We start from the raw sequence: 27,765 nt of genomic DNA, 5'->3' as shown, positions 1-27,765 counted from the left end.
TACAGAATCCACAGAATAGACAGAAAACAAAAAAAAAAATATATCACACAAGTACAACTGAACCCTCACCAACTCTCTGGCACATTTCAAATGAGCCACCAGGAATTGTGGGAGACCCTCCAGATTTAGAGGAAGGAGGGCGGTTCCTGGCAGTGATTGGCAGGTGGTCACACCCATTGAGAGATGGAAACACCCACAAAACACATGGGACTTGGCACAAGTACCTTACATACGTAGACAAAAATCAGAGAATAAACATTAACAAAGGTAACATTAACACAAATGAATTGAGAATGAACAAGACCGACATAAAACAAGAACTTGAAACCCAGCCGGGTGGGTAATCCTGGCTGAAATATAACAATTAACATCCATCCATTCATCCATTATCCAACCCGCTATTTCCGAACTACAGGGTCACAGAGGTCTGCAGGAGCCAATCCCAGATCTGACCGAGATGGGAGTAGATTCATACCTGGTGCCATGGATCGTGGACTCTCTTAGACAGACCTCAGTATGTGCGTCTCGGGAACTGCAGGTCTGACATTGTGGTCAGCAGCACAGGAGCGCAGCGGGGGACTGGACTTTCTCCGGTCCTGTTCAGCAAACATACATCGGACTTCCAATACCGCGTGCAAAAGTTCACTGACGACACTGCTATGGTGGGCTGCATCAGGAGTGGGCAGGAGGAGGAGTACAGGAACCTAATCAAGGACTTTGTTAAATGGTGCGACTCAAACCACTTACACCTGAACACCAGCAAAGCCAAGGAGCTGGTGGAGGATTTTAGGAGGACCAGGCCTCTCATGGACCCTGTGATCATCAGAGGTGACTGTGCAGAGGGTGTAGACCTATAAATACCTGGGAGTGCAGCTGGATGATAAACTGGAATGGACTGCCAATATCTGATGTTCTGTGCAAGAGAGGACAGAGCCGACTAGACTTCATTAGAAGGCTGGCGTCATTCAACATCTGCAATAAGATACTGCAGATGTTCTATCAGACGGTTGTGGCGAGCACCCTCTTCCACGCGGTGGTGTGCTGGGGAGGCAGCATAAAGGATGCCTCACGCCTGGACAAACTGGTGAGGAAAGCAGACTCTACTGTAGGCACGGAGCTGGACAGTTTGACATCCGTGGCAGAGCGACGGGCACTGAGCAGACTCCTGTCAATCATGGAGACTCCACTGAACAGGATCATCTCCAGACAGAGGAGCAGCTTCAGCGACAGACTGCTGTCACCGTACTGCTCCACTGACAGACTGAGGAGACCCCACACTATGTGACTCGGGGGGTAAACGTTAACATTACACAAAGTTATTGTCTGTTATACCTGCATTGTTATCACTCTTTAATTTAATATTGTTTATTATCAGCATGCTGCTGCTGGAGTATGGGAATTTCCCCTTGGGATTAATAAAGTATCTATCTATCTCTCTATCTATATCAGCTAACACAGGGCGCAAGGCAGGAAATAAACCCCAGGCAGGGCACCAGCCCACCGCAGTAACAATTAACATGTAACTATTAACTATTACATTCTAATATGAGTCTAATGAGATCCATTACAATTACTTCTAAGCAGCACTTCTGCAATGGGTGGGATGAGGGTGGAGAAAGTGGAAAAGTCGCATCTCAGAGTTCCAACCACGTCCATCTGCTCTCCATTGCGCCTCCACCTGAGGCAGGTGTCACACCGCCACGTGCCCACCAGGACCCCGCAGCGGCGCGTTAATTAAAGTCACGTTTAATCAGGGGCTTCACGAAGGAAGAGCAGCCCAGACAATCCCTGCACTAAATCGACTCGCGAGCGCCGTCAGCCCGCTCTCCATACTGTAGCTTTCCGAGCCATTCACACTTTTAGGAAAAGTTAACTCACTTTGTATTTTTTTTTATTTTTTAAAGGACATGCAAAAGAGCCATTAAGAGAAATGTATTCCCCAAACCGTGCTGCTCGTAAAGGAGAAGCTCATTTTCGTCAGAAAACTCCAACTTAACCTGGTAGCTGTCAAGACGGCTTCATCAAGCCCATTAATAATAAAGATCTTTAATTGCAACGAATATCTTATCGCTTTTCTATTGAAAGCAGCTTCTGCATGAGGAATGAAAAATGATGAGTGTTTTCATAGGAAAATATGCAAATTACACACTAATCACAATATTGCAGCAAAAGATAAATTCGGGAATGATCACCTAAGCACCTAATTAATTTCTCTTCGCAGATAGATTTATGCTAGGTTTCTTAATTGCAGCCTAACATTTTAATGAGCATTTCAACAATGCATAAATAAAGCTGACAAACTGAAAACAATATTCATTTATTTGCCTTCAGTGTTCGCTGAAAAACAATTTGTCCTTGTATATGCTCGGTACACAAGCTGTGAACGCAAACGGCAGTGTAAGCACCTCCAGTCCATTTCTAAGATATTGTTAATCAGCCATATGGGAGACAGCCACTCTGCAGATCTAATAATGCATTAATTTTACTAACAAGTAGCAATATTTGTGAGATTACTAACGAGCAAACAGAAAAACAAGCACGGGCGCGGGCAGCGCTGCCACATTAGCGGTCATGAAGATTAGTACTCCCATGATTGGTTACGAAAAGATTCAGGACCAAATAATGAAAATGTGAGCTCGAGACGGCCTCGAGTTTGAATTCTAAAAGAAAATTAACCACTTGCTTTGTATTAACGTAAATGAAGAGACCTTACCCGGTTACTTTCTTTCTAACTAAAAGACACGGGGATTCAAAGCACCGTTTGCAGATTTGCTTAAACACCGGGGAGAAAATGGTTAGTCCAGAATACCCTGACTAGAGCTGCGTATTAGCAGTGCATACTGCATTTCGGTTGTCGCAGAGTTGTTTGTGCAGAAATGTTAAGTATCCCAAAAAACTTTATACAATTGCCAGCCCTCCTCTGAACAACCAACATTTGACTCCACCCCATTTTGGACCCCCAGCTATAAATCCCGAGGCCACTGGAAGGAGGAGTCACTCCGTGAAAAAAAGACAACTAAAAGATGAAGGAATTCAAGGCACTGTGTCGGATCGAGAGGGGTTGCTGATGCTAACTATGTCCTCTTCTGTTCTTTCCACATTACCGAAAGTTGCCCACGGAGAGCATTTGACTCCGCCCCTTTCAGTCCCCCAACTATGAATCCGAGGCCAATGGAAGGAGGCGCCACTCTGTGAATAGAGCAAAGTAAAAGAAGTAGGAATTCAAGGCACCGGGTGTAGATGGGTGTGGAATTTGCATAAACAATGGGAAGAAATGGTTAAGCTCGTACACCCTGACTAGAGCTGCGTATTAGCCGTGCATACTGCATTTCGGTTGCCGAGTTGTTTGTACAGAAACGTTACGTATCCCAAAAATATTTAAAACATTACCAGCTCTCCTCTGGACAACCAGCAATTGACTCCACCCCTTTTCGGTCCCCCAGCTATAAATCCCGAAGCCACTGGAAGGAGGCGGCACTCTGTGAAGAGAGCCAACTAAAAGATGAAGGAATTCAAGGTACTGTGTTGCGTCGCGAGGCGGCACCAGTGCTATGTCCTCTTCTGTTCCCTCCACATTGCTGAGAAGTTGCCCACTGAGAGGATTTGGCTCCACCCCTTCTAGTCCCCCAGCTATAAATCCCAAGGCCTTTGGAAGAGGCATCACTGTTTGGAAAGAGCATACTAAGAGATAAAGGAATTCAAGGCACCGTGTCGGATCAAGAGGGGTTGCTGGTGCCAACTATGCCCTCTTCTTTAAGTACCACAATACCAAGAAGTTGCCAGCTGACAGCATTTGACTCCACCCCTTTCAGTCCCCCAGCTATAAATCCAGAGGCCACTGGAAAGAGGAGTCACTCTGTGAAAAGAGCAAACTAAGACATGAAGGAATTCAAGGCACCGTGTCGGATCGAGAGGAGTTGCTGGTGCTAACTATGCCCTCTTCTTTAAGTACCACAATCCCAAGAAGTTGCCAGCTGACAGCATTTGACTCCGTCCCTTTCAGTCCCCCAGCTATAAATCCGAGGCCAATGGATGGAGGCGCCACTCTGTGAATTCAGCAAAGTAAAAGCAGCAGGAATTCAAGGCACCGGGTGTAGATTTTGCTTAAACAATGGGAAGAAATAGTTAAGCCCGTACACCCTGACTAGAGCTGCGGATTGGCTGTCTGTACTGAGTTTCTGTTGGCGAGTCATTTGTACAGAATTACAAGTATTCCAGTATCTTTAAACCATTACTAACCTTCTTCTATTCTGTTTCTCTTCTCGGTATCACTTGGTGCCACTGCTCTCCTGCATAAGGAAAAAGTCATCTCAGATAAAGGGGATGTCATGCATGCTAATCAGTAGGTAAACTATCCAGGGCTCACCTGAGGTGCGTACTTCCATGCGGGGTCAAGAGGGGGTGCTGGTACTAACTATGTCCTCTTCTGATCCCTCCAAAAGCATATTTGACTCTGCCCCTTCTAGCCGCCCAGCTATAAATACCGAGACCACTGGAAGTAGGCGTCACTCTTTGTAAAGAGTTTAATAAAAGTAGGAATTCAAGGGACCGTGTGGGGTTGATAGGGGGGGACCGGTGCTAATTATGTCCTGTTCTATTCCCTCCACAGCACTGAGAAGACACCCAGTGACAGCTCTGTGAAAATTGTGCTCTGCAGGACGTGACTGGACACAAAAGCACCCCCTTCTCGTTCATAATTCCTTCACATTTATATGCCATCGAGAGAAACCGAGCACTGCAGTCTACTAGCCTACCACTCTTAGGGGTGCCAAGGTTAAGACTGATGTAAAATTTGGTGGGGGAGGATTGTGCATTTGCGGTGGCCAGTCCTTCTCTGCTCGCAACGCAGAAACTTGTCAATAATGATGGCGTCTGGGGAAACATGGAGGTCGCTAAGCCTTGAGCTGTGGTGGCCTACATGTTGGTCACGCGGGTCAGGCATTGAACCATTCTGTCCTGTCATGTGCAAGCAACAGAAGAAAAAAAAATCTGGACGTGAGCGTCAGTAGATTGAGCCCTGGGAACCAAGATACCCCAACTATTCGGTAACATGTCGATAATTATTTACCCCTCTGATGTTAATCTTTCTGATCATAAAATAGGTCATTAGGATAGCAACTGACAAGAAGAATTTCCAAATAATTGCAGAATTCTGGTATTTAAGGGTTCCTGTAGATGGGCCTCTTTCTCTCGCACGATTTGGCTCAAAAACTAATCAGCACATCGTCGTCTCAGAACTTGTTTCGAGTTTGGTATTTGTACCGTTCGCCGTCTTTACCTCACGACCGTCCTCCTACACACCTATCATAGAGATAGATGCTGTCATTATCAGGGAACCCTAAAAAAAGGTCAAGATCCATCGAAAACTGGAGATCGAAATTTTTTGACGAATCTAAGGCTTTTGCTCCTCCCCCATAGACGATAGGTTATGGTGGGAGAGGGGGGCAAAGCAAAAAAAAAAAAAAAAGGACAAAAGTGCCCAAAGAAACGATCCCAATCGGCCTGTGCGTTGGCGGCGGTGTGAAAGCGTATCACATGACGGACGTGTGCTTCAGTACACCACGGGACACGAGACGTTCCTTTCCTACTGCATTTATGGGATTTACAGGTTTTTGTTATACGTAATGGAAAAAAATAATTCAACATTTTTGGCTTTTTTTTTTTTTTCTTCCCTGGGATTGGGGAGGGTAAACATAATGCTTACGACGTTATGAAAATTAAAACATTAATTGAACATTTAACATGTGAAATCTGAATCCAGGCAAGTCCATTCCCCCAAAAACGCACCAATAAAAATGTTTACGCCTGCAGTGGCTGACTTGCACCCGACGCCCTCTCCCGTGCACCTTCAGCTCCTTGGGACTCCGGACGGGAATAATCAGCTTCAGCAATCCAATGGGCAGATGGATTACACAGTCAGCAGAGCAGTCACTAAGAGGAGATTAGCGGCAACGCACAAACTAAATCTGTACTCCATACGCGTGGCAGGTACGTTCGACTCATTTATCAATGCGTTGCTGCTGCTGCGTTGCTTTTCTATTTATGTCAAGGAGCCGAAGCCCATTTTTCATAAAAGAGCCCAGTTTAGCATATCCTGCACTCCTTCAACTCGATTTCAGGTTCATTAAGCCATTCCTGCCATCATACCGTACTAAATACTGCACTGTTCGGGATGAGACGTAAAACCAGAGGCCCTGCGGTCATACAAGATCCCTAGGTTAGGGTTAGGGCCTAACTTCATAAAGAGTGGGGGTGGGTATCCCAATGTCCACCGTGGCGTGGCCATTCAGGTCCCCTAATCATCCCCTGTCTCTTTCACCCCATCAACAGTTCTCACCAACTATGGAAAAACCCAGTATGTCACATTTTTCAAGTTTTCGTCAAAAAGAGAAAATGACAGCACCTCCATAATTAACAATCTCTAGATTTCGTTTTTTTTCCCCTGAGCTTCACGTACGTAATATTTTTTGCTTTTCCACGATTCAACAACGCCTGCCATTTAAATCACGCAGTCACAATATATAAATCACGTGATCGTAATCTGAAGTTTTCATTGGTAGGCGGTCTTTCCTCATTGGATGGCGGAGTTTCTGGGTTTCTGTCCTGCAGTATGTAAAATACCGTGTACTGTGGGGAACGGCCCAGACACAGACAGGTAGACATGGTTCTTGAAGCACCACACACGTTTATTTACAATATTTACAAAGGTGAAACACACTCAAACCCAGTGCCGCAGCACCAATCACCCCCAAAGTCCAGGCCTCTCTCTGGAGTCTCCAGCCGTCTGGAAGTTTTTTTGTTTTTTCTGTCCCCCCTGGCCATTGAACCTTACTCCTATTCGATGTTAATGTTGATTTATTTTGTTTTATAATTATGTCTTTCATTTTTCTATTCTTTAATATGTAAAGCACTTTGAGCTACTGTTTGTATGAAAATGTGCTATAGAAATAAGTGTTGTTGTTGTTGTCGTTGTCTTCTGACCCCCTCCACTCCTAAGCTCCGCCCACTTCCACCCGACTCCAGCCATCGAATGGAGGGAGGCGGCCCCTTTTATACACAACCAGACGAGCTCCAGGTGCCTCCCGATTAGCTCCCAAGTGTGTGGAAGCACTCGGGGTGTTCCTGGTGGTCTTCCCCCCCCAGCACTTCCAGAATTGGGGTGCCCCCTGGCGGTGACCACGGACCCCTATAGGGTTAAGCTTCTAAGCTCTGTTCCCGTAGTCCACAAAGTCACCAGGGTGGTCGCCCCCTCGTGGTCTGGAGGAGGCGTAATTCCCTCCTCCGACCCTTCTGGGCGTCCCAGCTGCTTGCCACAGTACATACGAACGTCTTCCATCGCGCTATGACCAGAATGAAGACGTATTTGGCCATCACCAATACCTTATAACATCATGAAAGGCCTAGTAACTCCAACAACAAATTTTGAAACCAATGGCACTTATTGGGTTTTTCCATTGCACGTGAGAACTCACGTGTGGCGAGCGTACAGGCACAAAAACGGCAGGTGGATGCTGCACATTAGTGGTGGTTGAAGTGGCTCCTCCTCACTGTGGTATAGCAGATCTGCAGCTCTAAAAGAATGGGCGTCTTTTTATTTTTTAATAATCCATTGGCCGTGTTAGTCTCCGGGGAGTCAGTGAGGTAACTGGGTAATTGAGAACGAGAGAGAGAGAGAGAGATTGGCACTGGGGCAAAGACAAGAGAGAGAGAGAGAAAGGCAGCACAGTCAGGGGTCCCACGATGGAGCGAGGGATCGGTGCTCTAGGTGGCGAATCATACCCACCGAATGTGCAGAGGAATGGGTGCAATCGAGGTGGCATCCTCTGCGGGTATCCGAGGGACGACTGCGTGGGCATGAAGGATGAGGAGAGGACCACGAGCAGCCAAAATGGGGGGTGGTGGGGGTCGGGATTGACTGGTTTTTAGCCTAGTTTTGTTTTAATTTTTTTAATCACTTAGAAGCACTGCACTTGCTGGACAAAAACGGTTTTAATTTAGATTTATTTTTTTTATTATTATTAATAAAAGCATCATCCCATTGCTTAGCGTGTTTCGCCCTTATCCGTCACGCTCATCTGGTTATGTTATCGACGGCGTCAAAGAGAGGCTCCCAAACGTCAAGAGGGAGCATGGAGCCCACCCGCACCGTCACACTCGCTATGCAAAACACTTTGAGTTGAGAGCAAAGCGCTGCACAAATGTAAAGAATTATTAGCATCAGTATGAGCCAATCCCACGACTCCGCTTCGTGGCATGCCCAATGTATGCCCCAAAGACTGGAACTCTGGGAGCATCATGATCTTCTTTATATTTACTTATTGCTCATTTGTGGCCATTTTGTTTGTGGCATTCATTCTGTCCTGGGATTTATTTATTTTTTTTTGTTGTTGTTTTGAGGCATGGTGGCGCAGTGGTTAGCACGGCTTCTTCATAGCACACATCACATATTTGGGCATAATCGGTCCAGCATAGCTGGCAGACTTTGAAATCGTCCTAGAGGGCTTAAAGACCATCACACCACTATAATCCACGCTAACCTACAGTAGTTCAGGTCCTCCTTCCCTGCTGACATCCATGCACTGCGTGGAGTTTGGCGAAGTCTGAGTGGAAGGAGAGAACTGAACCGATCACAGCTGTGAAAAGGAACTACGGAGAACTCATGGAGTTGGACCAGGAGATCCCAAAAGGATCGGTCAAAGGGAAGGAGTGGATGACGGTATTGAAAGATGATGAAAGGTCAAGAAGGAGAAGTCCCGAGGAGACCAAAGCAGCTCCAAGGACACGTGCAGTCTCAATGGTGGGACCCTTGACAAACCCAGACTGAGCGGGGTCTAGTAGAGAGTGTGGACAGAGAGGTAATAAGAGGAGAGTTGTTTGCATCAATCAACGATAACCGACGGCATCATGACATTGTGTGTGAACCAGGGATACCACAATCCTAGACCCATGACACCAAGCCACCGTCACACACAATGATATAAAAATCATCTCTCTCTCTATAATATATATATATATATATATATATATATATATATATATATATATAATTATACACACACACATACATATCTCTATCCAAGGAATATCCAGAAAAAAAGGTTACAAGTGCCCTGGAGGGTGCAGGGAATTCTCCCCCCCCCCACCCCATAGGGGGTTGGCATACCGGCGTCTAGGGGGGTCCTAACGGTAAAAATAAGCCCGGGACCGCGTCAGTCAGTTGTGAAATTTCATCACAGCAAGCGAGTTCGTCAACCTCAGCTGAGGCCGTTTGCTCCTCCTACCGCCGATGCGAGATTCGTTCAGTCATCAAGTTCCTCACTTTGCGTCGCGAATCCGCGCCCGAGATCCATCGTCAGCTTGTGGAAACTTATGGACCTGAGGTAATGTCACGTCAGCATGTTTACAAGTGGGTTAGGTTGTTCAAACGTGGTCGGCACTGACACTCATGACGAAGAAAGGAGTGGGAGGCCATCTCTCGTTTCAGAAGAGCTTCTGCAGCAAGTTGATGAAAAAATTCGCAGTGATCGTCGTGTGACGATTGACATCCTTCATGAAATGTTCTCACACATCTCACGAAGTCTCATTGGTGAAACTATCTCAGAAAAACTTGATTACAGGAAGCTGAGTGCAAGATGGGTGCCAAAAATGTTGACTCCAGAACATCGCCAAAATCGTGTTTTGGCTGCACGTGAATTTCTTCAGCGTTATGAAATCGAGGGTGAGGTGTTCCTTGACTCTATTGTGACTGGAGATGAAACTTGGGTATGTCACTATACTCCCGAGTCCAAAAGGCAGTCCTAACAATGGCGCCATACCCATTCCCCATCAGCCAAAAAATTTCAAAGCTCAGTTTTCAGAGCGGAAGATTATGGCATCTGTCTTTTGGGACAGAAAAGGGGTTTTGTTGGTGGATTTCATGGCCAAAGGGACCACCATCAATGCTGAAACATATTGCGAGACCCTAAAAAAACTGAAAAAAAAAGATTAAAGACAAAAGGAGGGGGAATGCTGACTCGTGGTGTGTCCCTCCTTCACGACAACACCAGACCCCATACCGCTCGTGTGACTCAGGACCTGCTTGTGTCCTTTGGATGGGATATTGTTAACCAAACCCACCCACCCTAACCCTGGACCTTACGCCCTCAGATTTTCACCTTTTCACCAAACTAAAAGAATTCTTGGGTGGGAAAAGTTTTTCCAATGATGAGTAGGTGAAGGAGACAGTGGAGAAGTGGCTTTCGGAGGTGGAGCGGAGCGTATTCGACGAGGGTATAAAAAAAGCTGGTGCCCAGGCTGAAGAAGTGCATCGAAGTTGACGGCGATTATGTTGAGAAACACACATATTTTGGAACATACCCTGTAAATTTGGTTGAAATATATTAATTTTTCGATTTTTAACAGCTGTTGTAACCTTTTTTTCTGGATATGCCTTGTATATACATACATACATATATATACACACACATATATATATATACACATATATATATATATATATATATATATATACATATATATATACATAAATATATATACATACATACATATATATATATACATATATATACATACATATATATATATATATATATATTCTATATATATATATACATTTGTCATATATATATACATACATATACATATATATATACCATATACATATATATATATATAAACATATAAATGCATATATATGATATATATATATATATATACATATATACATATATATATACCCAGTGTTCACGACTCCACCATAAGAAAGAGACTGGGCAAAAACGGCCTGCATGGCAGATTTCCAAGAGCAAACCACTGTTAAGCAAAAAGAACATTAGGGCTCGTCTCAATTTTGCTAAGAAACATCTCAATGATTGCCAAGACTTTTGGGAAAATACCTTGTGGACTGATGAGACAAAAGTTGAACTGTTTGGAAGGCAAATGTCCCGTTACATCTCGCGTAAAAGGAACACAGCATTTCAGAAAAGAACATCATACCAACAGTAAAATATGGTGGTGGTAGTGTGATGGTCTGGGGTTGTTTTGCTGCTTCAGGACCTGGAAGGCTTGCTGTGATAGATGGAACCATGAATTCTACTGTCTACCAAAAATCCTGAAGGAGAATGTCCGGCCATCTGTTCGTCAACTCAAGCTGAAGCGATCTTGGGTGCTGCAACAGGACAATGACCCAAAACACACCAGCAAATCCACCTCTGAATGGCTGAAGAAAAACAAAATGAAGACTTTGGAGTGGCCCATATATACATATATATATATACACATATATACATATATATATATACACATATATACATATATATATATACACATATATACATATATATATATACACATATATACATATATATATATATATATATATATATATACACATATATTCATATATATATATATATATATATACACATATATTCATATATATATATATATATATATATATATATATACATATATATATATATATATATATATATACACACACACACACATATATACACATACATACATAAGAAATCTTGAGGAACGGACTGGTGACATAACACGCCAGGGAACTCTGCTCAGTAGATTTTAGCCTACTGCAGCAGATCTCCACCTAAGCCGAAATGCTTTCAAATCAGATTTGGAGTATTAAATTATAAATCCTGTAGGTTAATGCATGAAGGCTGCTGTCAAAACCGGGAGCTTCAGTGCATTGATAGGCAATTCAGAGGAATCCGCTGAAATGTGACAAACCTCCATTTAAAACACTGTTATCATTTCTCAGACAGGCTCACCGAACAGGAATTTCAGAAGTCGGAACTTAATAACGAAAGCATAACCTTGGATTTTTCCATGCGATGTGAAAAGAAAACATCCGTGCCAACATGACTGACAGCCGACCTGATTAGGAACTTGACATCAACAAGCAAGATGTGCGCTTGTCAGGAGGCACGCCGGCCAGAAAGGCGGTTCATCGGGAAAGCTGCCAGGGAGGGAAAGAAAGAGCAAAAGAAAAACAGAGAAAAAAAAAATGACTTGTCTTTGGGGCGGCGGGGATTGTCAGGGTGACGTGGAGTGGACAGAAAAAAAAAAACTACAACATCGACATTGAATATGTTAAAGAAGACAAAGGACATGTGTGGAGTACGGCAGTAAAAACCAAACTGCAGGCAGCAGACCAACACAAAGGTGCCAAGGGTGTGCAAAGAATGCAATGTTCAAATTTACACAGACGATAAAATGGCTCATAAAGCGCTGAATCGGGTTCCACGCCATTGATATACAGAGAAACAATTTAAAGAGAGCTTGAAAATGGGAACAGCGCACTGCTTTGGCAGGACAAGACCTCTAACAAAACCTTAAACTTAATAACCTACTCAGAGAGACTGACATTACAGGGCATAGCAGGGTGGCATGATGGTTACACCTAAAGATACACAGACAGATAGCTAGACAGACATGAAAAGCACTATATAATAGAGAGACAGGTACAAAAGACAGTATATACTGAATACAGATAGAGAAACAGTTATTGAAAGGCACTATATGGCTGACAGACAGATCTTAGTATAGTAGGCAGGATCAGATAGATAACTATATAATAGACAGGCATGAAACACGCTACATAATACAGATAGACAGATATAAAAGATGCTATATAATTAAGACAGATAGAAAAATAGATATTGAAAGACACTATATGACAGACAGACAAATAGATAATTTTGGTGTAGTTGGCAGGATTAGATAGATAGATAGATAGATAGATAGATAGATATGAAAGGCGTTATATAGGGTGGTCCAGATCTAATTATGCAATTTTCATTACGCTATAACTTAAGTTTATTACATAGAAAAATCAGCCAAAAAATCCCGGACCATCGAGAAGTGTGCACACTGAAAACATGAAGAATCGTCTTCCCGCCGAACTGGAATCGTCCCCACATAAATCAAAGTCATCCAGACGATCTGGACCACCCTGTATAATGAAGACAGACAGGCAGATAGATATGAAAGGCACTATATAATAGAGAGATAGATATTGAAAGGCACTATCAGACAGACAGACAGACAGACCAGATTTGAACAGTATTCACTTTCTGCACACTCCAAACCCCTTCGTGACAAAGTGAAAACATATTTTTGGAAATGTATGCGAAGTTATTAAATATTCCAAACAGAAATGTCTCATTCCTATCGAGTTTTTCCAACCGTCCATTCAGGACTTTTTGTAGAAGCCCCACTGGTAACATTTCCAGCTCTTGGGTTCTCTTGGGTTAAATCTCCACAAGTTTTGTACACCTGGAATTAGGCAGTGGATTCCATTCTTTCCAGCAGATCCTCTTCGGCTCTGTTAGATTGGATGGGAAGCGTCTGTGAATCGCCATCTTCAGGTTCCCCCCACACAGGATCTTTGGGGTGGGAGTCTGGTCTTTGCTGGTGTGGCCATGAGTGTCCTTGAGTGGCCCAGCCAATGTCTTGGCTGGCTGTATGCTTCTTGTCATCGTCAAGGTGAACATGGACGTCTACAGAGAGTTCTTTGGACTTCATGGCTTGTTTTATGTCCTGACTTGCAGTGATTAAGTTGTTGAACTTTCTACACATGGTCAGTGCCAGTGTTGGGTTATTTTGCGCCCTCGGCCAAGCTTATTAGTGCGCCAATTGAGTGTTCGGAAGCTAATCTGTGCGTTTGGGTTCCATGCCGCCCGTATGATCTGCACCCCTCGGTGAATTTCTAATTCACCTTAAAGGTGGCGCCGGCCCAGCACAGGAGGTCCACGTGTGCCTTTCTAAGTGATGTCCTGTCAATTCAGGTTGTCATTCGGGTGCTCCAATCAAGTTCTAGCAACATCTCAAGGAAAATTAAAGCAAAAATGAGGCACCTGAGCACAATTCAGAGTAGCACAGCAAAGGGTCCAAATACTTCTAAAGAGAAAAACGTTTTTTGTATTTTAATAAAACTGCAAACCTTTCTGAATGACAACAGGTTTCCACGTTTGGAATGCAGACCAATGGGCAAAACTGAGAAACTGATCCAATTAAAATGAAACCTACAAGACAATAAAGTGAGCGGAAAGTGAAGGGGTCTGAATCCTTTCTGAAGATAGATGTACTGACGTATTTCATTGATCCCTGAAGAGAGATTCACTTGCTACAAAAGAAATACTGAGAATAAAGTCACCAAGTTAAACAATAAAAAAAAAATAAAGTGCAAACGATCACATAAACGCCAGTCCCAGAACAATTCACACACCGCACTTGCACCGAAGGAAGGGGAGGCAGGGAGTTTATATCTTCACATAAAGCATGAAAATAAATTAAAGCATAATATGAATAACCTGCGGTGGGCTGGCGCCCTGCCCCGCCCTGTGTTAGCTGGGATTGGCTCCAGCGGACCCCCCATGACCCTATAGTTAGGATATAGCGGGGTTGGATAATGGATGGATGGATAATATGAATCAAAATAAAATATGGAAATGCTGTGTCTGTGGTTTGGGGCTCAGTGGCAACCCCTTGTGGTTAAAACCTCATATTTAAAATTTTTGTAAAACTGACGGTCGCCCCCTTGTGGTTTCAATCTCATATTTAATATTCGTAAAACTGGTGGCGCCCCCTTTGTGGTTACCAACCTCATATTTAATATTCATAAAACAGGTGGCGCCTCCTTGTGGTTAAAACCTCATATTTAAAATTTTTGTAAAACTGTGCCACCCCTTTGTGGTTGCCCATATTTAATATTCATTGTGGTTACAATCATATATTTAATATTCATAAAACTGGTGGCGCCCCCATGTGGGTAAAACTGCCCTTGTGGTTACACCTCATATTTAATATTCATAAAACTGGTGGCGCCCCCATGTGGTTACAACCTCATATTTAATATTCGTAAAACTGGCAGCGCCCCCTTGTGGTTACCACCTCATATTTAATATTCATAAAACTGGTGCCACCCCCTTGTGGTTACCACCTCATATTTAATATTCGTAAAACTGGTGCCACCCCTTTGTGGTTACCACCTCATATTTAATATTCATAAAACAGGTGGCGCCTCCTTGTGGTTACAACCTCATATTTAATATTCATAAAACTGGATGAGGCCCCGTGGACTCTTTGGAGAATCCTAGGGTCCCGCTGGTTTGACTTTGTGTTGCTCATGGAGTCATGAATGAGGCAAATGATCTGCATTGTGAGGGAACGTCAGTTATAGCACTACGGTCATGTGGTGCCATTACCCGGGGATGATCCAGGTCGCCCAACTTAACACCTGGCTGCGGCAGATAGAGGGTCATTTCCATAGGGTGGTACTGGACCGCGTGACTGCCTGGGGGTTGCCAACCAGGATGCCGAGCTGTTTCATCATGTGATGGGTGTGGCAGCCCGCTGTACCAGTGCCTGCTCCCCAACCTGACCGGACAAGACAGGCGTGTGTGATGTCACTTCTTGATCGGTAATCCAAGTGGCTTTGCACCAGGCATACATTAAAAACACAAAGAAACTGGAGTACGTTAGATGACCATAATGAGAATATTCTGAAAATACGACACTGTTCTTCATAGATTGACTGTACGTTGTGTCCCGACTGCTGGATTAAGCTTGAAATGCTTCTCGTTATGTAGTGCAGATTAGGTAGTGACAGGGACAGCCCACCAGGGTATACAACGTTGATCCCTGGTAGCCCAGGCTCTGTGGGTGGGTGTTAGTCGTAGTGATGGAAGCTCAACAGACGCAGAGAAGAGATAAAGGACTCTGACTGTAATTGTATCCCAGGGAGGCACAGTTGGCTGCCTCACAGCTCAGGTCCCATTTTTGGTCACAGTAATCGTCCCAGTATAGTCAGCCCTCAGGGACACTTCAAAGAGACACCGCCACATTATAAACCCACTCAGACCTTCTTCAGTTTCTCCTTCCCCTCCAAGTTCCAACAACATTTCTGCGTTTTTGCCAAACTTCAGGCAAAGCGGGGTCCACTCGTCACTAGTAGTTTGTGATGAGCTTCAGAAAAAAAAACAAAACATGGATAACAAGACTGGGACTCACCATCATCAGCGGTCGTCAGATTTCGTCGCGAACTTCTGCTGCCGAGTTTTCTGCGCCCGGTCCTCTCGCCTGTTCGCTCTTGTGGAGGGCGCGGTTGAAGTAAGAGGACCTCGGCTGCATAGAAACAAATGAAGAGCAGTTAAAAAGCAAAACTAAATGACTGGCTGGATAGGTGTGCGGCAGTCTGGCTTGGCCCCACGCTCCCCTTGTGCCGTCTGGGACCCTCACTTAATAGACACACACTTAACAGGAAGGGGTGGGTGCAAATGTGCCCAGCGCTTTTATTAAAACAAAAACCCATTAAACAGTGCAGTGATCAAAGCCTTTGTCACACACGTGCGATTAGGGGGCAACCAAAGGATCCGATGCGGCGCATGATCCCGCAAGACGGAGGAGAAAGCCAGTGTACTAACCCATCTGTCTGTTCTCTCACAGGTAAGACTAGCCAGAAAAGAGCCCGACACCATAACGGCAGTGCCAGTTGCTCGCTCGGACGGACACGCCACATCCACATTCCTTAGTCACGTCACGTCCCTTCTCGATGACATCACAACCTTCCCAGGATTCCTTGCTGTTCCCAACATCCTTTTTCGCAGTCCCCTCCTCCATAAATACACCATCTTTTCCACCTAAAGACTGTCTTGTTTCTATGTTTTTACAGTTGCCTGTAACCAACATGCCAAACCAATTCCTTGTTCCCCAACCCTTTAACTGTGTTATCGTGTGCTTCTTTTACACCTTCCATTAATGGAGGTTAAAACAATCCAATAAAGAAATAATCCATTAAAACGAGGCTTAAAATTCCGAGGCAGGAATCAGTTCTAATAAACTCACAATCCCAGGTGCAGCAAAAGAAGACATCCTGCCAATGGGCACAGCTAACCTCTTATCACATGTCACTGCTGTCACCGGCTGCCGGCACCGTGCCACGTCTCGCCTCAACTCGCTCCTTTGTCTCTGGCTGCCACTCCTCGCCCTTAGGCGGGAACTCCCTGCGAACATCGGGTCACTCCAGCTATCCCAAGAAATAGTCAGAGTGGCCCTCTTCTGCCCCTCTCCAGCATTGGCCCTGTGTTCCTCCTGGGGGCACACCTACCGGGTGCCCACCTACCTTGACTCTACACCCTGGCATTCCCTGTATCCTGCTGCAACTCTTGCTCCCTCTCTACTCTTTAACCTCCTTCTCTCATTTGTTCTCTCTCTTTTTCCTCTGCCGTGCAGCTTGATCGGGCACAGATGTGACCCTGTGCCCACTCCGAGCTGTGAATGAGGCACCTGACTGATCCTCTCGTATTTGAATGCGAGTGTGCGATCAGCCGAACACTGTGCAATCAACCCCACGTATGCACCTGTTATGAACCTGCACGCTCTCAGGACGCGATTTAAAAACCTGCACATCACCACAGACCACTTATCACAAGGTGCAAGGGGCCCTTTACTAGCAGCACTGGAATGGCACGGGGCATCCTGCAGTTAATTTTCATCTCGAATGCATGTCATGTCAAGGTAAATGACCAAAAAATTGGAAGTGCGGGCTACGTCTGCCACATAATTGGATTTCAGGTCCTTCGCACACCAAACTGACAGGATAAGGGCCCCAGCGACATCTACTGACAGTCAGGCGCATTGCACAGGCCGACTGATCGTTTTCATCACAAGTGCAACTCGTACACTCCAAAAGGAAAAAAGATAGACAGTCATGTGGGACCAAAGACTTCGGAGGTGCGGGCTACATCTGCCACATAATTGGGTTTCAGGTTCTTCACACACCAGACTGACAGGATAAGAGCCCCAGTGACATCTACTGATAGTGAGGCACATTGCACTGGCTGACCGATCATTTTCATCACAAGTGCAAGTCATACACCCACTGAGCAAAAAGATAGTCAGTCATACAGGACCAAAGACTTGGAGGTGTGAACTACCTCTGCCACACAATTGGGTTTCAAGTCCTGCTCACAGTAAGCCGACAGGATAAGAGCCCCTGCGACATCTACTGACAGTCAGGCGCATTGCACAGGCCGACCGATTGTTTTCATCACAAGTGCAAGTCAAACTCCAAGAGCAAAACACAGTCATACAATACACGCTGTGAGCGGATACCAAAAAAAAAAAAAATGGCACATGTGTTGGAAGGCAGGCTGGGACGCCCCGAGTATGGAAGGGCCGGAGGAGAGAGTATCTTCAAAACCCTTTGTCCCCCGGACCAACAAAGGGCAGCCCCCTTGGTTTTCCAGCAGGGCCATGGATTGTGCTGGGACCCATGGCCAGCACTAAGGGGCGCCTGGACTTTTACAGGGTCCTACTTAGCAGCATTTCCACCACACCCTGAAGTGCTGCCAGAAGAAACTCGTTGGGCACCTGGAGTCCTTCCGGGTACCCTATTAAAAAGGAGCAAGTCACCGCCACTCAATGGCCAGAGTCGGGAGGAAGAGAACAAAGCCTGAGGAGGAGTGGAGGCGGAAGGACGGGCGGCAAACAAGGGACTGTGCTCTGTGCTTTACCATGTGCTGTGGAAGGCAAACTGTGTGCCGTGTGTCTGTGTTGGTGTTATAGGGGGTGTGTGTACCCCAGGCATTACACACCTTAGGCAGAGTGACCAGGGATGCTGCGTTTCATGGGAGGAACTTTGATCATCTTTCTTCAAGGACCAGAGGTGCGAGCGTTTCCAAAAATACAATAAAACATGACAAAAATACACCAAATACTTAACATTACGCCTACAATATACACGGTTGGTCTAGGCCTGCGGTGCTTCAGCTCTGCAGATCAAGGCATCTTGAAAACCGAGGGACAGAAGCAAGAAACATCAAGAAAAAAATAAAAACAGAAAATCCAAAGAAAATGGCAACACTCATAAACTCCTTCACAAACTGAATGCTTTTGTTTCTGCTCTGGTTAAATAGCCAGAAAGGGAGGGCTCAGGAGTGGTGATGTCAGAGTGGCCCCGCCTCCTGGGGCTCCACCCACAAAACCCAAAGAGCATCAGGACATTTACACCACAGAAAATATGAAAAAATAATAAACAAAAAAAATAATAAAAAACACAGGAAATGAAATCTTGACAAGATAAGGGAGGAGTCCAGTTAATGAAGAAATTAGCAGCGATGAAAACCAGCGGCCCAAACCTGAACTACAATGCCACCGAGCTCGTGGGATTGTGTATGTATATACTGTTTAAAAATCTTTCTAACTTTAATTAAACAAAAAAATTAAATAAATAAAAAAGACTCGATTAAATTGCAAGGCATTTAAAATGTATATATGCAGCCCACAAGTACGCATACCAATGCTGGCTAATGCAACAGCAATTGAAGAGATCATTTCTATTCCAACCAGGAGGAATAAATTACATAATGAAATTCATTAGTGTGACTGTAATCCACCTGGGGAGTAAAAACCCGGAGAAGGAGCTTTACTCCATTTAACACACATACCTGCTCAATTATAACCTAAGACTGGGCGCTTGTGTGTGTGTGTGTGAGCCTAAAACACTCCATACGGGGGAATAACACAACAACTGTGTGTCGCTAGAAAGAAACCGATGGTGCTTGTGATCCGAGATGGATAAAAAGGGGACAAGCTGCGATATACAGGAAAACCACTAAAATGATAAAAAGGAAGGAAGGAAGGAAGGAAGGAATCAGCCATCAGCCAAGGCAACACAGGTGTCACAAGAAGGAAAGACATTTAAATTAAAAACAGGTAATTAAAATCCCCAGGGCCTGCTATTTTCATTACCTGGCCGGTTAAAGCAAATGGAGTTCATATTTCAATTTGCCTGCCTGAGCTTCGAAGTAAAATAAATTAAAAAAAAGGGTTTATGACAAACGTGGCACGTGCTGCACGAAAAGTAAAAAATAAAAATCTGAAATGTAAACCCAACCCAACGTTTACAAACCTGCTTTGGTGGGAGGGGAAGCGTCCCGGACACCCTGGGAGAGCAGGTCTGGAATTCGGGAATAGGAGAGTAAAGGCTGGCTACTCCGCTTCTCGGATCGGTCTCCACTGTTCTGTCGGATCCGGTTTGACGACACATTCGCTTTACTGCCGAAGGAGCTGGAGATCTGAGGAAAGAAAACACAAAAAAAATGACCCTTGGAATTAGCAGGCTTCTTATGGGGTGTCAGGGTGGCAAGGGGTCACAAGGGTTAAAGGTGGAAGAGGGCAGTGCAGCAGAAGTCCGATATAGCAGTGGGGGAGTGTTTATGGTTCTTGCAATGCGAGATTTTGCATAAAACTTGATAAATATTTTGTACTAGTCATGTGCGCCCAACTACGTTGCGCGTGTTAAAGTTGTCTGTGAAGGGCTCCCTGTTTAAACGCGCTGCCAGTCGTGAACTGTGCCCTTCGTCGCACAGCATTATGATTTTTTATAAGGGAAACAAAATTACAAAAGAAAACCTTTGGATTTTGATTCGATAGGAACGGTCCACTCGGAATCACTGTCCGAATTGTAATTCTGTGGTGGTGTAGGAGCATTTCTGCTTCTGTCCGTTCACAGTCCGTCTCGTTTTCATGACGCTATCGTTTCCTCTCACGAGGTCTTCTCAACCTTTCTCCAGTCTCGCAGGTTGCTTTGTGGCAATCCAAAGAGTAAGGCAATATACACGGAGCAATGGTTATTAAAGGGGGACACATAGGTATCCAGGCTCTTTAAAGCATAAACAGAGATCACTTCACTGACATGTGAGCAAGCCACGGTACAACTGTGAGACGCGCAGCACTCGCCGGCTGCAACATAACAATAAGAATTTCCAGAACGTGCTGTTACGTTGTCATTCATTTTACCCACTGTCTCTCTTTCATTCATATGTTACGTAGGCACGTACCTTTTATCTTCGGCAATCTCATTCTCTAACCAGGCCTCAGGAGCTGACCAGCGTAACACTGTCCACCACCCCTCTCGTTATTCCGGCACACTGACGACATCTGTGAGTAACAACAGCGTACTAAACTGTGGTGAAGGTGATCTGCGCATGCGTGGAATTCGCGGACAAACATCAAGATCTAAATGAAGATCTCTTTAGTTAATTTAAAGCACAACAGTTTGTTTAGTTTGAATGTCTGTGTTTTGAGGTGTGACTGGCGTACTGCAGTCTTCAGTAGTATAAGCCTGGAGGAGATTCTTAATGCAATGCCTATGTTTCAGCTGTCTCTCTACTGCCATCTAGTGCTTCTTCTTCTAATTCATTTGCAGACAAACAAAGATCAAGATCCAAATGAAGATTATATATATAGAGAGGTCTTTATTTGTAATTTAGGCAAAGCAATGTAATTTAGTGTTACTTTAGTGACTTTTACTTTATTCATGTTCACCCCGCTAACGACTGAGTCTCTTTGTAATTTTACGACACAGTTGGGTTATGGAGGTTAGGATGTGCCTTAAACCAGTTTGGTGAGTGTTTCTCTGTTAAAGTCTTTCAACCCCCACAAAAAAGCCAGGCTGCCTAACTGGCAAACTTTAGCTCAACAAATGGCTTTGGGGGGGCTGGCAGGTGTTGATGTTCTATTCCTCCATTGGTCCAAGGTATGGCTGTTTAGAATTGGCTTGTCTCAGAGGCCTTTAAGTACTGTGATGCCCTATTGGCTCTAGGGGTTGGACAGAACATCCATAAATTTACTTGCTTAACCTCACACTCTCTCTCTTACACTAACATCTGATGAAGACAACACAATGAAGAGCACAGCTTGGCTTCAGCCATATTGAACAGACATGTGGCACAAAGCTGAGCACCAATGATGCCTTAACTAGAGACAGTTGAAGTAACAAACAAGTCTGTGTGCCACCTGAAACTACACGTCACCATTTAATCAGGTTGTATGGTTGCCAATATCCAAATGTACTTTGTATTATTGGTAATAATCTTAAATAACAACAATATGCAGTGTTTAAATTGTAACTTGACTCCCGTTTGTCTTTACTATACCTAATTGCCGGAGGTTATAGATATAGAAGGGAAGATGGGTGTAAAGTTATATGCTATGATACCTTATAAACAGTGGTAAGTCTGTGAGATTAGGCATTCTGACAAAGGCTACTTAATACAAAATGGGAAAGTAGAGCAAAATATATTACTCTACCAACATAAAACAATGGTTAATTCACAATTATTTTGAAATGAACTACATAAGAACTATGATTATTATTTTTCATTGATCCGATCAGGGTAATTGAAGAGAAGTAATAAAAAAAAAAAAACCAAAACAGATAACTGAATTTAACTAATTATTTTTAGTAACATTGACAATATAATAAAATGCTGCTGTTTGCGAGTACATACAGTCCTCCCTCCAAGCAATCTGATTGGTCAGTTTTTGGCGTTAATGTAAATCGGTCAGTTTGGCTTTGATCTGATTGGTCAGTTTGGCTTTGGTGGCTCACTGGCAAAGATGACGACGACGACAGGATACGTTAAGAGGTGTTGTCTTATTTGAATTCTTACTTTGTCCTTTTATCTCTTTTCATCATGTAAAGCACTTTGAGCTACATTACTTGTATGAAAATGTGCTATAGAAAGAAATGTTGTTGTTGTGTGAAGTTCAATTCTTGATTGTGACAATTTTTTTTTTTTATTCTCATAACAATGGAGTCAATATGGAGTCTTTCAATAAAATGAAACAAACAACGTACCGAGCGACGTTGGGTCACTGAGAACTAACGAGGCACAATAACTGAGTCGCCTTCAAAGATGGGAAGGGTTGGCGAAGTGGGTAATGAGGGGCTCATCTACTGTTGGTGGCAGTCAAAAAGCATGCAGGTGGCAAGGAAGATGCTTTGAAATGACAACAGGGCTTACCGGAACACAATCCAGGGAGGAAGCATCAGGCACGATAGGGCAAAACACATGACGATACCAGCATAGGACAAAGGCTGAGAGTGGGCTTCAAAGACATTAAGTATTTGATACACATGACGTTTTCATGGCGTGTGACGTAAGCCCGTCTACCCTTGCTGGTAACCAAAAAACATACAGGGCGTGAGCAATACGCCTCGAAATGACAGACTTGTTAGGTGTTTCAGTAAAGTCTGTTTCTCCAAGGGAGGAAGCACCAGGCAAAGATACCAAGAAACGGCATAGGAGGAACACTGAGTGGTCTTCAAAGACGGGACGTATTCAATCATCTACTGTTTGTGGTAGTCAAAGAGCAAGACAGACCTCTCTAGATGTGTCGGCCATTAAGGGAATGCAATTGAGAGAGAGGAAACACCAGACAAGATAGGCCAAGACACATGGCAATAGTAAAAGGAAAGGCATAGTAGGAACGCCGAGAGTGGTCTTCAATGGTGAGAAGTACCCACCAAGAATACAAAGGACGTTTTCACAGAGGGTAATGGGGGACCGTCAAAAAGCAGACGTGGGAAGAGGAAGACACCTCGAAATGAGTCTAAGAAGCGGCTTCACGGTAACGCAATGGAGAGGAGACAGAGGCACGCAAGCATGCCAAAAAGGTGCAAGAGGAACGCTGAGAATATCGAATATTTTTAAAAAGTTACTCTTATCTGTCTTTGATAGGGAACAACAATTAAATTAACAAATACTAAAACAATAAATAAACCCAACAAAAAATTTCAATAAAAAAAAAAAAAAAAAGTTAAGAAAAGCAAGTCCATCTCATGAAACGTTTTTGTTATTTTGTTTTTACCATATTTGGAGATATCAAGATTTTAATCTTCCTTGAACAAGGTTTATTTGTCAACTAACTAGGAAAAGAAAATCCGAGCACATCACGCCAGCCTTAGCGTCACTACACTGGTTACCGGTGTCTTTCAGAATTGACTTTAAATAATCATCGGCTCCATCTTATATATCGGAGTGTCTGACATCTTATATTGCAAATCGTAAACTTAGATCTTCAAATGAGGGTCTACTTAGAATTCCAAGAGCTAAACTTCAAAGAAGTGGTGAGGCGGGCGGGCGGGCGGGCCAGACGGCCTTCTGCTGTTAGGCACCTCAAATCTGGAATTCGCCAGGCTGAGCGCTTTAAAAAACACAGCTGAAAACACATTACTTTAACAATGCTTTTTTCAGAACTTCATTTTAATTTAATCCTGATGCTCTCTATACTCCATTAATTATCATTACTATCCATGGTGGCTCCAACATCCGCACCAACCCCTACTCTCTCTTCTGTTCTTTTCCCGGTTTTCTGCGCCACCACCACCTGATCAAAGCACCGTGATGTCCTCCATTGATGGATTAAAGGCCAGAAGTCCACGTGACCGTCATCATCAAGTCCTTCCATGAGAACCTTGAATACCATGAGGACTGATTGAGGTCATTGATGTCCGGTAGAATGCTTAGAGGGGGCTGGGTGGTCTCGGACCCTCTGCAGATTTTATTTTTTCTCCAGCCGTCTGGAGTTTTTTTTTTTTTTTTCTGTCCTCCCTGGCCATTGGACCTTACTTTTATTCTATGTTAGTGTTCTCTGATTTTAATTCTTACTTTGTCTTTTTTCTCCTTCTTCATCATGTGAAGCACTTTGAGCGACATTATTTGTCTGAAAATGTGCAGTAGAAATAAATGTTGTTGTTGTTGTCAATCCTTCCTTTATTGTCGAGTTTGCCTCACTGCCATGGAGGGTGCAGCTAGAAATCCTGGCCAGTAGCCTCATTCATACATTATGACAAGGTGACCACGTGGATTCCTGTACTAAAAGTGACTCTTGATAAGTGAGCCACTTCTGCACTCCACCAAGCCAGGCAAAGTGTGTCCATCATGGCAGCGACTTCACTTGACTGGTCAATAATGCAGTCGCGACGACTTCTAGCTGGGTACTGTGTTCAACAGAGTGCCAAACGTCACCAATTAAATTGGCAAAACGATTGCTGATCAATACTGTGAATGATCATTGGAGAAAACTTCATGAAGAGAAGCACTGAGGCCACACTGCAGGAAGAGAAAGAGAGAGAAGTTGGGAGCAGGCGCGGATTTTTACACCCACCACATGATGAACCACCCCAATTGGGATCCGAGTGCAGCCGTGCAACGAACGGGTGACACCTCAGCAAAACACTGGAACAACATGAAGGCTTTTTTTTTGGTTTTTACAGTGGCAAATCCTGCCACCAACCTCCAAGTTTTCTTTTTTCCCTGGGATGTGGATTAGCATCACACCCAGAACAAAGCCATTGCAGGTTAAGGGCATCAACTCAAGGGCCCAATGGAGTAGAGTCACTTCTGCCGTCTTGCAGGATTCAAACTGGCAACCCTACAATTGCCAGCACAGATCCCTACCCTCAGACCCACCACTCCGCCCGCTGCCACTGCAGGAAGCAAACCACAAAAACAGGATGGCCACATTAGATACAGTGTGTGAAAAAAGGACAATATGGAGAAAGGTCTTGTGGACAGACGAGACGAACCTGCAAGAGATGAAAAGGAACTGCCCAAGGTCCAAAACAGACCACCTCCGCTGTTAAACATGGTGGTGGGGATGTCATGGCTTGGGCATGTATGGCTGGCACAGATCCTGGCACGCTTCTCTTTATTGATGATGAACTGGTGAAGACAGGGGCACAATGAATTCTGAGGTTTACAGAAACATCTGATCTGCTTAAGATCCAGTAGATGCCACCAAACTCACTGACGGCGCTTCATTCTGCAACAGGCAAGGCAACGCAGCAAAGCTAAGAAAAGGAAAATTCCAGAATGGCCAAGCAAGTCACCTCGATTTCAATCCAATTGAGCAGACCTCCCATGTGCCGAAGAGAAAACTTAAGGGGACAAGCCCCCTGAAACAAGCAGGAGCTGAAGATGGCTGCCTGAGAGGCTTGGCAGAGCATCACCAGAGAAGACCCTCAGCACCTGGTGGTTTCCATGAATCTCAGGCTGAGGGATATGCGACAAAATCCTAAATAGGACAACGGCTTTAATAGACCTGCCATTACTGTGTCCCAAACACAGGGCGCCGTGGAGAAAAAGTGCTGTGTGACCAAAATGTGTGAAAATCCCCTGAAAAGATAGTCTGCCGTGTGCACTTGAATCAGAAGTCTGGACTGCTGGACTTGTAATGTTAAGCTGTTGAGCGGAGAGGGGCAAATTAAAAATAAATAAATAAATAAAAAAGCATCTTTGTGACAAATATTACGGAGGGCGCTCTTTAAATGAAGATCAAAATCTCACTGTGACCACATACGTTAAAATAAAAAAATAAATAAAAATACATCATAGGGTGTACTTACTTTTTCACAAGAGTGTATAAATCCATTCTGTTTCTACTCCGTCCACTAAAACCATCCAAAATCCCTTTAACCGTAAAAGGAGCACAATATAAAATGAAATTCATCTGTCTACCGCCACCGATTAAATGAATGATATTAATAGAATCCGCATAGATCATCTTATATTCTTAAATATTTAAAGATTATATTAAAATTCTGCGGCAGCTGAAGCTCTCAATGACATTTAAAACAAATGTGCCAAGTATCTTATAAAAAAAAAAAAAAAAAAGTTAAGGCATAAAAGTCGTGAGAGCGAAATTTGGCAAGCGGCGAGCAGACATATGGACCCATAATTGAAAAACGTAAAGGATTCTGCCGAAAGAGGTGATTAACACCTGCTTATCCTTTTAACAAGGAAACTATATATATATCAAAGAGCTCTTAGTATGTTAATGATACATAACTCGGGCAGTCGGAATACATTATTCTTCGCTTTATGTAAATGAATGTTTCATACAATCTGCGAATGCTAAATCATATTTAGTCAACCTTTAGTGCCCACCAAATCAGTAATAAATAAATTTTCCCAAAATGAGTTCAATAGCTGCAGCAAGAGGAGACGCTTCACCAGATCGGTATACAGTTCGACCCGTTTACGTCTGCTAGAGGAGTTCACTTCAAAAAAACAAAAAATCTTTAAGAGAGAAAGATAAAGTGGAAGAAAAAAAAAAAAACAAAATCAAACACAAGTCCGCAGGTAATTTCACTTTTTTTTGCGTGTTTTCCGTCACTGCCGAATGACAGACGAGTGAAAGACGACAGAAGCCTTCTTTCGAGTTCCCCACAATGCATTGCCAGCCATGTTCTTGGCTTATTCTTTTCTTGCTTGTGTTAACTGCCCTTCATTTTAAGTGTGGTCTCGTTCTCCTTACTAACTGCTCTGCAGATAAACGCTGCAGGGAACGTGGAGACACTCTTGTCACAAGAGCGGGCGCCCGTTGGAAACAGCAAGTGGTGTCCAAGCGCAGCAACAGTGCCAGTGTGCGGATGAAAAAAATAGTGGTCAGCCAGTGGGGGTCTTAATAGCACATTTACCCAAACCTACTTATCCTAATCAGGGCGGTGGGCAAACTGGAGCTTGTAATGGCAAGCATCAGGCACAAGGCAGGAAAAATTGCTGGGGCAGGGCGCCAGGGTGAACACCTACACTGTGTGCACAATTATTAGGCAAGTTGTATTTTTGAGGATTAATTTTAATATGGAACAAACACAGTGCTATCAGTCAATCCAAAATGTTAATAAACCTGAAACCTGAATGTTTCACAACGGAAATGTGAGTGTGAACATCATCAGGGGAATACATATGTGTGCACAATTATTAGGCAACTATTAGTGTGCAGATTTATTATGCAACTAAAGGAAAAATGAAAATTTTCCCATCTCACTTGTTTATTTTCATCTGTTATAGTGAGAATAATAAACAAACACCTCAAAATTTACAAATAAACATCTCTGACATTTCAAAAAAATCAATCAATCAATCAATCAATGACCAATATAGCCAC

At 43.8% G+C, this 27,765-nt stretch overlaps 1 protein-coding gene across 6 annotated transcripts in view; it reads right to left on the bottom strand.

The window, feature by feature from the left end:
• cfap20dc (CFAP20 domain containing) overlaps positions 1–27,765 on the bottom strand; it is a 235,012-nt gene that overhangs the window by 126,371 nt on the left and 80,876 nt on the right. For all 6 annotated transcript variants that reach the window (XM_039772543.1, XM_039772544.1, XM_039772540.1 and 3 more), the window contains exons 10-11: positions 19,937–20,102; positions 16,036–16,149 (exon numbers count right to left, since the gene is read on the bottom strand). In XM_039772543.1, coding sequence (XP_039628477.1) covers positions 16,036–16,149; positions 19,937–20,102 — 280 coding nt within the window. The remainder of the gene's footprint in view (positions 1–16,035; positions 16,150–19,936; positions 20,103–27,765) is intronic.

The sequence above is a fragment of the Polypterus senegalus genome, chromosome 12 (genome assembly GCF_016835505.1).
Source record: "Polypterus senegalus isolate Bchr_013 chromosome 12, ASM1683550v1, whole genome shotgun sequence".
In the NCBI taxonomy this organism is placed as follows: domain Eukaryota; kingdom Metazoa; phylum Chordata; class Cladistia; order Polypteriformes; family Polypteridae; genus Polypterus; species Polypterus senegalus.
The sequence above is the reverse complement of the archived record's forward strand: the minus strand, read 5'-3'. Positions and strand labels throughout refer to the sequence as shown.